General features: G+C 51.0%; 1 protein-coding gene across 1 annotated transcript; it reads left to right on the plus strand.

Annotated features, from left to right (window-relative positions):
- The first annotated feature begins 1,612 nt into the window (after positions 1 to 1,612).
- On the plus strand, positions 1,613 to 11,552 carry DUSP5 (dual specificity phosphatase 5). The gene is made up of 4 exons (XM_071446238.1): positions 1,613 to 2,191; positions 6,339 to 6,481; positions 7,893 to 8,112; positions 9,893 to 11,552. The coding sequence occupies exons 1-4, from the start codon at positions 1,798 to 1,800 to the stop codon at positions 10,291 to 10,293; spliced, it is 1,158 nt and encodes a 385-aa protein (XP_071302339.1). The 5' UTR covers positions 1,613 to 1,797; the 3' UTR covers positions 10,294 to 11,552.
- Positions 11,553 to 12,117: the final 565 nt, after the last annotated feature.

A 12,117-nucleotide genomic window follows, 5' to 3' on the forward strand; every position in this document is an offset into this window, starting at 1 on the left:
TGCTTGTCAGAGAGGAAACTGGCCCCTGAATCTCTGGGCTGAGAGGCAGGAAGGGCAGGTTGTGTTCAGGTGGTGTGGAGCTTTCCTGTGTGAGCACAGCACCCCTGCCTATGCCAGATTTCCCATCTAGTCCATGTGAAGGCTTTTGGCACAGCTGTGGTGGTCCAGTTCTGAGAGGAACCATGCTGGCACGTGGGTCTCACCCAGCCATGTGTCTCTGCTGGTGCCCTGCTGCCTCCCAGGGTGGGTGCAGAGCAAGGGAAGGAGCCAGGATGGCAGTGGCCAGGTGAAGACAACGCCCACGCTGAGATGTGCTGTGAACATCTGCCCCTACCCACAAGCTACTTCTATTTTTGTTCCATCTCATACCCTGGCTGACTCAGAGGAGGGGAGTGAGGGGGGGTTAGGTTAGAAGAAGCCAGATGGGAGGACTGTAGGGGAATTGAAAGAGGAAGAGGAGTTGCTTCAAAACCAGTAGTTGCCATTCTTTCAATCAGCTTTTCTTCACACAGTCTCTTTAGCGCTTCTCTGTTTCAGGTGCAGGCAATTTGAGGCAGGGATGGCACTTCCTGCCTGCTGTTGAGGTGAGCATTCTTTCAGGGCACCATCAGAATAAATGACACCCTGCTCTTAGCTCCACTGTCATCTGCCTGGGCTTTAATGAGCTTGACTGGAGTTCACCCTTTTGCTTAACTTCTTCTAGGAATTTCCACTCATCATTTTGGTGCCTTTACAAAGCTATCTACAATGGAAGAGTAAGTGCCAAATTTCCTAATTCCTGTGCATCTTAGTGTCATCACTTCTGGACACAGGCACAGTCAGTGGTCTGTGGTGTAAGTCTTGCAAGTCCTTGAGACACATTCTTGCAGCCACAGGAAAAGGGACCCTCCCCACAAACAGCCATACCAGCAATTTTCACATTTATTGAAGATGGCCATTTCATCCTTGTCCCCATTGCTTCAGAGCTTTCACTAATTTTGCAGAAATGGCACATCATGCTTTGCCCAGTCCGCTACTCTTCGTTTGCTCCTTGGGCTGTAAACCTTGGGCTAAGTACCACCATCCTCTGGGTTGTTCCCCAGGCAACAACCTGAGGATCAGTGTTCTCACTGATCACTCAGTTGCCAAAGCTGCCTTAATGCAAACCATGGCCTAAGCAGGGGACCCAACTCTTTCCGACGGGATCTAGGAGCGGGCAGCTCCCATCCCGCGAGCAGCAGAGCTGCCTGGGCTCAGGCTTTTCTGGGGGTGAGGATACACAGTGAGGGGGGAATAAAGGGAACTGAAACTCCATTCGCAACCTGGTGCGAGAATCCTGCCCCAGCGCTGCCCTTCCTTCCTCCCTTCTTTCCTTCCTTCTCCTCCATCCCCCCGCACGCTTCCCGACTCTCCTGACGCGCTGGGGAGGGGGCGGGGGTGATGTCGGGATGAGCCCCATCCGATGAGTGGAGAATTTTTGCAGCGTTTTTCAGCTTCCTCTGCTCCGGTGCTGACCCACCGCCGCTGGGGAGGGGATCCCCGCCAGGGGGCGGCGCGCGGGGCGGGGGATGTCCATCTTTGGGAGGCGGGCGCGTCACTCCCCTTATATGGGCAGTGTCGTCACGGCCCGGCCTCCCATTCATATAAATGCCCGCCGGCGGCGGCCGGGATTCCCTGCCCGGGCTCGGTGCGGCCCCGCGGTGCCTCCGTTCCTCCCGTCCCGTCCCATCGCCGCCGGCTCCGCGCTAGCACCGGGCACCCTCCGGCCGCTTTCTCCGCTCCCGCCCCGGCTGCGGCGGGGCGCGACCCTCGGCCGGCATGAAAGTCACGTCCCTCGACTGCCGCCAGCTGCGGAAGCTGCTGCGGAAGGAGCCCTCCCGCTGCCTGGTGCTGGACTGCCGGCCCTACCTGTCCTACTCGGCCTCCTGCCTCCGCGGCTCGCTCAACGTCAACCTCAACTCGGTGGTGATGCGGCGGGCCCGCGGCGGGGCCGTGCCGCTGCACTTCGTGGTGCCCGACGCGGCGGCCCGAGCGCGGCTGCTGCCGGGAGCCGAGGGGGCGGCGGGGGCCGCCCGCCTGGCGGCCGTGGTGGTGCTGGACCAGGACACGGGCCACTGGCAGAAGCTGAAGAAGGACAGCACAGCCCAGATCGTCCTCAACGCCCTGCTGTCCAGCCTGCCCGAGGCCGGGGCCAGGGTCTGCTTCCTGAAAGGTGAGAGGGGTCGCGGGGACCCGAGGGACAGGGGCTGGGGGAGAGCGGCGCGATCCACCCTCAAAACTCCCCTGGCTGGCGGCGGCCGCCCCGAGGTGCTCCCGTTCCCCCTCCTTCGCCCTGCAGTGAACCTGATTATTGGTGGAGGGCAGGGAGGTAACACCGGGATTTTGTTTCTTTTCCACCTACTGGAAATAAATCCCGGATAGACTCTGCGGGCTGAGCCGAAATGCCTTTCCGCTCACCCCCGCCAAGCGTTTAAGAGGCCGAGGGGGAAAGCAGAGAATATTAGTAAAGAACAGCAAAAGTTGCAGATTATCAAAGGGGGAAAGACATCGGCGCTGCATGGGAAACAAAATCAGCCCTGCGGATATGAGAGACGAGGCCACCGCTACTCGCTGTCCGCCCGGTGACACACGGCCGCTCGTGTTGGGCGCCCGAAACTCTGGGGCCGATGCCCGCCCCTCCACCGAGGGCGGAGAGGTTTCTCTCTGTCGGGCACATCGGGACTCTGACAGAGGCGAAACTCCGGTGCTCGCCGGGGGACAGAAATACCTCCTCCCCTCACGTGTATTACAGCCCTTCGATTGCGGTTCTTTGTTTTCCTTCCGTGTAACCCGGGCTAATAAAACGATAAATAGCATAGCGAGCATAGCAGCCCGCCCTTTCCCTGTCCTTCCGCCCCTGCCTCCCCCCACTTCTGGCAGCGCCTTTGTCCTTCTGCCCTCCCGGTTGTCTCAGCGCAGCCCCCACCTGCCCGGGGAGCGGGGCCGCGCCGGGCGGGGCCGCTCCCGCCCGAGGCTCCGCACCCCCGGCGGCCGCGGGGCTCCCGCAGCGGCACCACGCCGAGGAAGGAGCTTCCAAAGACCCCCTTGCCATGCCATGAGGCCATAAAAGGGAGGGGAAAATCAGGCGATGTTTCTTGAATGAAGCCTGCCCCCGTGTTCTAATGGGCCAGGGTTAATTCACTTTTAATAAGCCTTTTATCGCTAGTTTTTGACCTGAGGTACCCAGTTTTAGCCTTCTGTAACGACCTCCCGCTGGGGCAGAGGCATCTTCAGCCTGGGTATTTGCCTGGTACCCAGATAGGGGGATGCTCCTCGGCTGTTTGCCACCACCCTGGTTCTGTCCTGCCACTCTCAGCCTTTGCTGGATCTGACAGTCACCCCAAAAGCACAAATTCTGCTGCTGGAGGGTAGAGATACTGGCACTGTGTCATTCAAATCCTTAGGGACTACACTAAATTAGAGATGAAGAAATATCTTCAGGGTCACTGTGGGAAGTCTGCGGTAAACTAGGGGCCATACTAAGCTCTGCTGACTCTCAAACTGCTTGTTTGGCCACACGATCATCCTTTCCTCCTCATGTACCAGCCCCACATTTTGGAGTGGTGACTGTGGCTCTGGGCAGTTTATCCGGAGTGAGGGGTTAGTGTAGCCTCTGCTTTGTACATCTTGTGAGTTGTGAAGTGTCTTATCTTGAAAGCCTGTTGATTTGAGGCTAAAGACATTTCCTCTCAGTGTATGAGAAAGTTTCCTGCTGCAGTTTCCTTTTGCTTTTCTGGAAGTGCTTGGGGCTGCAGGTTCAGGCCCATGATTCAGTGGGCAGCACTGGTGATTCACTGGGGCCACCGACCCCCAGGAAGCTGTTGGCCTGGGGGAAGATTTTTGGCACAGGGGGGATATAAATCACCCAGGAACACTGTGTTCTGATCAGGAGAAAGGGCCCTTTGGAGGTCTCTGCTACTAGTTTTGCAAATAATAGGCTGTAAAACCACCAGGAAAAATCCTCCTTGAGGTTTCCCCTTATATTCCTGCTCTCCCTAGGCATGTAGAGCTGGGAGGAGGTGTTGGCTACTTAAGTGCTAAGGAGGTCTCATGGCAATAAGATATGAGGAGGTCATCAAGATGCTGAGGATCTGGTCCCTGAGAGAGCAGCTGGAACTCAGTCATTGCATGCCAGGCCCTGTTCCCCCCGTTGCTTTCTGGCTTGCAGGGTCACATCTTTCATCTGTGTAGGTGCAGTTTCACTGTGGGTGAGCTCAGCCCCAGCACAGTGAGAGTGGTTGTGTGTCAGGGAAAAAAAAAAAAAGATAAACCAACGCATAGTCCCTTGGTGCCGATAATGATTCTATTACTTATCGATTAAAAGGGAAGTGCAGCTCAGCTCTCCATGATGAGCAACCGAGTATTTGCAGAAATGACCTCAGGGAAGGTAGGTTGAGTGGGGAGGGGGAAGAGAGGAGATTGCTGGAGGATGGGATGAGCAGATGACTCACTGTAAGAATGGCTTGCAAATATCCTGATCCCCAAGGCTTGTAATTAACCATTCACCAGCTGCATGTGTTAGCTGCCCCAAGAGACACGAGACATGCATGTCTGCTGGAACACACATGCAAGTTTGGCTTGGGCAGATTTTTGTGTTCCTTCAAGTGTAAAAACAGCAACATAGGGTGTAAATGGGGATCGTGGTTATTTATATAAACTGGATATACTTTTCCTATGTGATAGCAGTGACTGGGGGATTGGGGGGAAGATAAGGTCAGCTATGTAAAACAAGAGGATTTAAAAGTTCACCCCACGAAGGGCAGCTGGAGATCAGGGAATTCTGCAGAGCTTCTCGTGTTTGTTGTTTTTTCACACTGTGAGTTGCTAGGGATATCATTTTTTCAACCCAGTTGTTGCGGATATCATTTTATCAAACACCTCCCACCACCACCCTGGTCTCCACGGTCACTTGACTGCTTGGACCACTGCCTCATGCTGTGAGCTCTGGGATGAGCTGGCAGAATGTGGCTGGGGGTAGGAGGAAAGGTGCAGGTGCTGAGTGCCCCTTTGCTGTAAAGTCACTCTCCTGCCCTCTGTCATGGAAAACAGACTTTCATCACGTTCAGTGGGCTTTGGATCGTGCTGGCCACTTGCAACACGAGGACCCCACGGCAGGAATGAGTAGGCGACAGCAGCACGTCATGAATTTGAGCACACAAGTGCTCAAACATTGCAAAGAGATGAGACACCGGCACTGTGGGGCTGAACCGTCAGAGGTGGCTGTGCCGGGCAGCCCCGGCTGTGAGCTGCTCTGATCCTCTGCACTTCCCTTGTTTCAAAACCCTCCCTTGCAGCCGGGCACCCACACCGACACAGCTTATCAGGGTGAAACAGTCGCAGGTGAATGAATCACAACGGGAGGCTTTGCCTTCCAAGCCTTGTTTACTTGAGGGCCACGCTGAAGGATTATTGAATGTGGCTGTTCAGGAGCCATTCATTTCTGCTCTGAGAAAGCACAGGTGGCAGACATGTGGCACACCATTGACGTTTCCTGGCTGCTTCTGCTGCCTGACTTATTCAGGTACTTTTTGGAGATAATGTTCTTCCATGCAGAATATTCCCAGCCTGGAAACAGGCAACAATTTAGCTGCTGAAAACTTTGAGTAACAATGTAATAATAGGATTAATTCCTTTTCATTAGCAGCACACTGAATGAAATGAACGCAGTACTTAACCGTGCAGAACAGCTCATGTGGGGCTATTCAGTTGTCAAATGCTGTCACAGGATTTCATTAAGTTTTATAGCTGTTATTTAACAGATTGGTTTCAGTGGGACCATCTTCATTACTTCACTGTCTTCATGCATTGTGGTGATTAATGAGACACATGCAAGCATCCCCCTCTTGTGTTTATGTCCATTTAAAAATGCAAATAAAATATTTTGTGTGTTGTTGTAGTGAATATATTAACGACAGGTTTAGAAAAGATGATTCTGAGTACAGAAATCTCTGCCTCAAATGCTGGAATTGGTGCTCATGTATAAAACCTGGGGGGAGGGAATTTAGTCCCCACTGTACCAGGGTGAATGGTTGCTAGACTCAATAGAATTACATTTGCTAACAGCTTTAGTCTGGATTCACTGGGTTTTGGCAAGTTAATAATTGTCAGTGGTATCAGAGGTTTTTCCTTGGATGCCCGAACTCTTTTAAGCAAACCCATTTTCCCAGAGGAGCACTATCCTTCATTGACACTTCCCTGAAATCATTGCTGGGCACTGCTGTCCCACTGCATTGCTGGAGCTTTGTTTGTCCTTCACTTGAATTAAACCAGTCCTTGGGAGGGCAAATATTAATGTTTTCTTCTTTTTGTTGTTTCCCTAGGGGGATATGAAACCTTTAACTCTCAATATCCTGAGTGCTGCGTGAATGGAAAACTCATTTCCCCAGAGAGGACGGAAGCAGAGAGGAACCTTGCCAGCCACTGTGAGAAGCAGAGTGCCAACCACAAACCTGCTTATGACCAGGTGTGTGTCATGTCTGTGGGGGTGACCTTCCTCTTGGGACTTCTCCCTGCTGCCACCAGGCTTTCTTGGAGGCTGGCAGGGTGTCAGTGGGCCTAGTGCTGCTGTGGGCTGTGAATAAGTTGTCACAGTCCAGGCTGATAGCCTGTGAGCTGAATAAGTTGCCCTTGTGTGCTGCTGGTCAGCATCACCTCCACTTGGCTTTAAAATTAGGCAGAAGGAGGCAAAACACTCATCTAGCCCCCAAAACTATTTATGAACTCTCTTATCACACACCCAGAGAGAGTGAGCTGTCAGCAGCTCACACCTCCAGAGGAGACTGAGAATGGGCAGGGGAGAGGCTGCCAGGAGTGCCGCTTTTGAGCATGTTCTGCCCATGACTCCTCTGAGATCTCAGGAGGAATTTGAGGCTGGCAAGGGGCCAGAGCCTCTGAGAAGTGAGAGCCACCACTGGGCTGGGGAAGTGGGGTTTCCAGAGGGGAAGTGGTGGTGTGCCCCCCAGCCCGGGGATGATGTGTGCTCCGAGATGTCACCCTGCGGTCAGGGCGCTTCCGCCCGGGCGTGCGGTTCCTGCTGCTCAGGGGAGTCCCCCTGTGACGCCTCTCTGCTCCCCGGGCTACCTCCCACACCAGCTGCCCTCCTGCCACCGTGGCTGGCTGCCAGCTGTCCCTGATGCGTGGGAACCCACCGTGTGGGCAGGTCAGGGGCAGTGGAAAGGCAGTTTCGTGCAGCTGGGGGGTGGCAGCAGCTCCTGTGCATCATGGAAAGTTACCTGCCAGCTCAGAAAGCTGTGTCACGTGGTGGCTTTGCTTTGCCATCTCGTCATGCAGCCTTTGCTTGTGCTGAGGAAGGAGGAACTGAGATGACGTCTCAGGGTGGGTGATGCAGCGGGTGCTGTGCTCCAGAGAGGTGTGGGGTGAAGGGGGATGGGGAGCCTATGTCCAGTTTTTTTGCTTTTTTTTTGTTTCACCTTTGGAGATGTGACCAGAGGGGCAAAGCCCTGGCTGAGCCAAAGCAGCCTCTTTCTCTGTCCTAATCTTCCTCTCTGCTGGATGTGGCTCCCTGCCTTGCCCCATTTCGGTAAAGCCTCAGTGGCAATGGGCACCACCTATGAAAGCACTTTGGGTGCACTGCAAGGGGCAGCACTTTAAAGAAAGCCACAAACATGCTGCACATGGGTAGGTTGGGTCTGACTTTGTACCTTGCAAATGTGGACAAGAAAATGAAAACATTTTTCCTGCATGGGCTTGGCCATGGGACTGATTCATTGGCCCTTGCTGTGGGAGCTACATCCAGCAGGGAAAAAGATTAGGACAGAGGGAGGGAGCAGGCATTAACATGGGCTCCCTTGGTCCCTCTTGGGTCTCAGGACTTATGAAAAAAGAATTACATGTTTCTGCTCCTTCTCTTCCAGGGTGGTCCAGTTGAAATCCTGCCTTTTCTGTACCTTGGTAGTGCCTATCATGCTTCCAAATGCGAGTTTCTCGCCAACCTGCACATCACAGCCCTGCTAAATGTCTCCAGGAAAAGCTCAGAGTCCTTCAAAGACCAATATTGCTACAAGTGGATCCCAGTGGAGGACAGTCACACAGCAGACATCAGCTCTCACTTCCAGGAAGCCATAGACTTCATTGGTAGGTACAAATGAACAAATTTTCAGATCTTCATGTATTTTTAACTCATTTAAAATGTAAAATCAATTAAAAATACATTTAATTAATGTTAAAATAAAATACACATTGAAGTCCACTGAATTTTTGTGAAGGAAAAAGCCCCAGTTCCTTGGACTTGCATGCCAGAGTCAGTAACAACCAGGTGAAGCAGAGTCAGCTCATTGCCTTACTGTGCTGAGATATCTCAAAGGTGTGGGGTCTTAGAAATCCATAGTCCCCCTTATCACAGAGCTCTTTATAGTCCTCCTTTTGATCATGCTGGTATCTCACCCTTTAATCAAATACCCCAATGCAAAAAAGAATGAGGAGGCCTTTAGAAAAGTTTGTGCTATTCCATTTCAAATTTTCCTGTGTTTGGCTGAGCGGGTGAGTGAAGGTGAGCTGTGCCACGGAGCACAGGAGAGAGGATTCTCCCTGAGAAGCACAACACGGTTTTGTGGGGTGGAGAAGCCTTAGCCTGGGTGGAGATAATGTTGAAATTGGTACTGTTGCTCTCCAGGAATATTCAAGAGAGAAAGAGAATAAAACACTGTTACAGACTCATTGCTCAGCTGAGTTTGAGTCCTTCAACAGTGCAGGCAGAATTACAAAAACCTGACCTGAGGGTGCTCTCTTAAGTCCTTCCTCTTCCCGGACATCTCACACCTTTCAGGGAAATAATAATTCATGGCACCTTTCTGTGCTATCCTCAACCCCTTCTGATAGATGTCACTTTGAAATTTCCCAGATTTTGAGGACAACTTTATTTTCACTTTCTTTTAAAATTGGGCATGTGGTGTAGATGCTGGGGATGACTCAAATCCATGTCTTCCTTATTTTGTGCAGTAGATAAATATAACTGGTCGTGGTGGTAGTCCCCTGGCAGACAATTGAAGGCAGGCAAATGATAACTTCCTCAGCTCTGTGTGTTTCCCTGAGCACTACACTCACAGCTATCCATAAATTGGAGATTGAACATGTTGCTCAAGGCAATAGAGCAAAGACAAGTCTATTTTTTGAACAGTGTTTTTGTGTGGAAAGGGCTAATTTTAAGCACATTCTCTTTAATAACAATCATTGTGTTGTGTGAGTAACCGCAGTGGCTCCTGTTGTGTCAAATGGGTGCTTTGCATAAGCCTTTTATATCCTGACTTAAGTCCAAGCATCCTTTAACCAGGCTATAATTAGCAGCTGCCTACCAGTGCCTGTGTGCTTTGTGGTGAGGCCCCAGGGACTGAGCTCAGCCTCTCCACCCAAGGGTACCTCCTGGTACTGCTGTTTGCTGCCAACTGGCCAAGCAGGGAATTAGGATTTTGAAGAAAAATCCTGTTTTTCTGGCAAAGGTGATGACAGCCCCTGCAGTTTTTGAGTGACCAGGTAGCAGGAGGGCTGGCCAAGCTTGGATTTACACAACATTTTGAGCTGCAGGCAGAGAAATGCAGCAACAGCATTGCCTGCATCACAATGTTCTTGAATGTCAGTTGCTACAAAAGAGAAGTAGGTACAAGGAAGGAGACAGGGATGGACTTTCCTAAAAAATGCAAAAAGAACCAAATCAAGATCCACAGATTCTGAAACCATGCTCAGCTATGTCACAAGCTGGGTTTTGTCTTCCTTGTCTTTTAATCTCCGTGTCACCCTAGTACCCAGGAGAAGAGCAGGCCTCTCTTTGCTGTAGGCTGGCTGTGTCCCCCCAGCCCTGGCTGGGTGACAGTGTCTTCCCCATGCCCCCAGAGCTGATGTGTGCCTTGGCTCTTTGCAGATCAGGTCCGGCGGGCGGGCGGCAGGATCCTGGTGCACTGCGAGGCGGGCATCTCGCGCTCCCCCACCATCTGCATGGCCTATCTCATGAAGACAAGGAAGCTGCGCCTGGACGAAGCCTTTGACTACATCAAGCAGCGCCGGAGCCTGATCTCACCAAACTTCGGTTTCATGGGCCAGCTGCTGCAATATGAGTCAGAGATCTTGTCTTCCACCCCCAGCCCCCCTGTCACCTCGTGCAAGAGAGAAGCCGCATCTTTCTTTGCAGAGGAACTGACTTTAGGCAAAAACTTCGAGGGCTCGTGCTTTGCCTTTCCTACCTCAGTGTTGAGTTCTGTGCCCATCCACTCTCCTGTCCACCAGCTGAAGCTCAGCCCTATGACGGCATCTTCGTCCTGCTGAACCGTGGGGGCCTGGAGCTGGTGTGGTCCTGATCCCAACTGTGATCCCCAACAAGAACATTTCATGAATGTGCAATAGAGAAACTTCATCCGCTTACTCTGAGATGGAGTGGTTGTCATGGGTCATACTTCCCATATGCTGTGACTGTAAGATGCAAGAGGTCTAAGCATGGCAGGTTTTCTGAACTTTTATTGTCCTTTTTTTAAAAAAATACAAAGTGCTTTTTTAGGGTTTTAACCACACAAAGTGCACCCACTACTGTATTTCCAGATTCCCGGGGAACAATGAGAAATCCATTTAGTATGTTCTTGGCTCCCATCTCCTTCCAATCTTGTTTTTGAAAAGACCCTTACTTAAAGTTTCAAGCAATAAACAGCAGCAGCAGGGAAGCAAGCAAAATGAAAAGCACTACCTTTGCAACCACAGAGGTGGAGGGAGTGAATATTTGTTCAAATCTTTCTCTGGCTTTCCTCCTCCCCTCTCCTGTGTCATGTTTCAGGTAGCAAAGGGCTGGAGTGGGGAGGGGGAGCACCTTTTCCAGGACACTGCTGCACAACCAGGTGAACATCCCCTCTTGTGCTCCAGCCTCCGAAGTGTCAGGTATTGTCCACAGTGTAACTGGATACCAACCCCGACCAGTGGGTCCATTCAGGTGTGGCATTTCCTGTACTTCTGTATTTGCCTTTGTACTGGATGTGCTTTTAAGTAAAGCAGGGACTTAAGGACTATCAGCTACCCTGCTGAGCTATTATCCTCCCATCTGTTTTTTTAAGAACAGCCCTAGAATACTTGAATGTCTCAACAATCCTCATCACATTCACATCCCAGTTGTGAAACACTGTAACTGCTGGACTTCACACCAAAAAATCCTGACAAGCTTTCAGCTCCAAAACAACTTTTTCTCCATCCCTTCCCAAGTGTTCCCACTGTGTATCGTGTATGGTCAAGTGGTCTTTTTCAGTGTTATGTGACTTGCTTAGAGTGTGTGGTCACCTCTAGTCAGCCTTTGTCCAGAAAAAAAATTATTTCTGTCTTGCTCACGTTGGCTTCTGTGTCCACAGGGAGTTCAGAATGAGTGTCTCTGTCTGTTGACCTTTTTAGTATTTTTTAATATGTAATATGTATGGGAAATGGCAATAATTTCCAGGAGATCTCGTGAATGTGAAAAAAAAAAACAAACCTGCAATGGTTTTTATGGTATGTAAAAATAATAAAGGAAAAAAAAAGCCAGGAAAATAAAGCTGTTTGTTGTACTTGGATTGATCTGTGAGAGTGCTTTGGGAGAGCTTGGTGGCAGGAGAGGTCACCTGAGGAAAACACCATGGTGTAAGAAGGTAGGAGAGATGGGCAAGCCTCACTGTGCTGTGTGCTGCAGAGCCACCAAGGTGCATCACTAGAGAGGGGAGAAGGTGAGGGGGAGGATTGTTTCAAACAGAATGACATGAGTCACGGTGGCGTCACTTCCCAGCAGCCGGGCAGGCACTTCTGTTTTGATTCATGCGTGTTTTATTTAAGATTTACCATCTTGCTGAAGATGAAAATCTGAACTAGGCACGGCCCCCACTTCCTTCCAACCATGACAAAGGATCCTACTTGCCCTGATCTTTAGAGCAAAGCTTGTGTGTGATGTGCAGCACCTCTGGGTGCCAGGAGCCAGGGCATGTGGGTCTTTTCACTTTTTTTAAATTTAAAAAAAAAATTAAGTTAGAAGAACCAACATGTCTGATGCATTTCATACCCCTTTTCTTCTTGAATTTACTAGGCTTTTTCTGGCTCATCACTGCAGCACATTTATGATCTGCAGCATGGGAACCAGCAGCCAGG

Source organism: Agelaius tricolor, unplaced genomic scaffold (assembly GCF_023055355.1).
Source record: "Agelaius tricolor isolate 1412-34295 unplaced genomic scaffold, bAgeTri1.0.p SCAF_22, whole genome shotgun sequence".
Lineage (NCBI taxonomy): Eukaryota > Metazoa > Chordata > Aves > Passeriformes > Icteridae > Agelaius > Agelaius tricolor.

Excerpts from the sequence above, each read along its gene's own strand:
- DUSP5 (XM_071446238.1), top strand. The coding sequence starts at position 1,798 with ATGAAAGTCACGTCCCTCGACTGCCGCCAGCTGCGGAAGCTGCTGCGG. Across the intron at positions 6,482-7,892 it reads ACAAACCTGCTTATGACCAG|GGTGGTCCAGTTGAAATCCT; the intron begins GTGTGTGTCATG and ends CTTCTCTTCCAG. Across the intron at positions 8,113-9,892 it reads GGAAGCCATAGACTTCATTG|ATCAGGTCCGGCGGGCGGGC; the intron begins GTAGGTACAAAT and ends GGCTCTTTGCAG.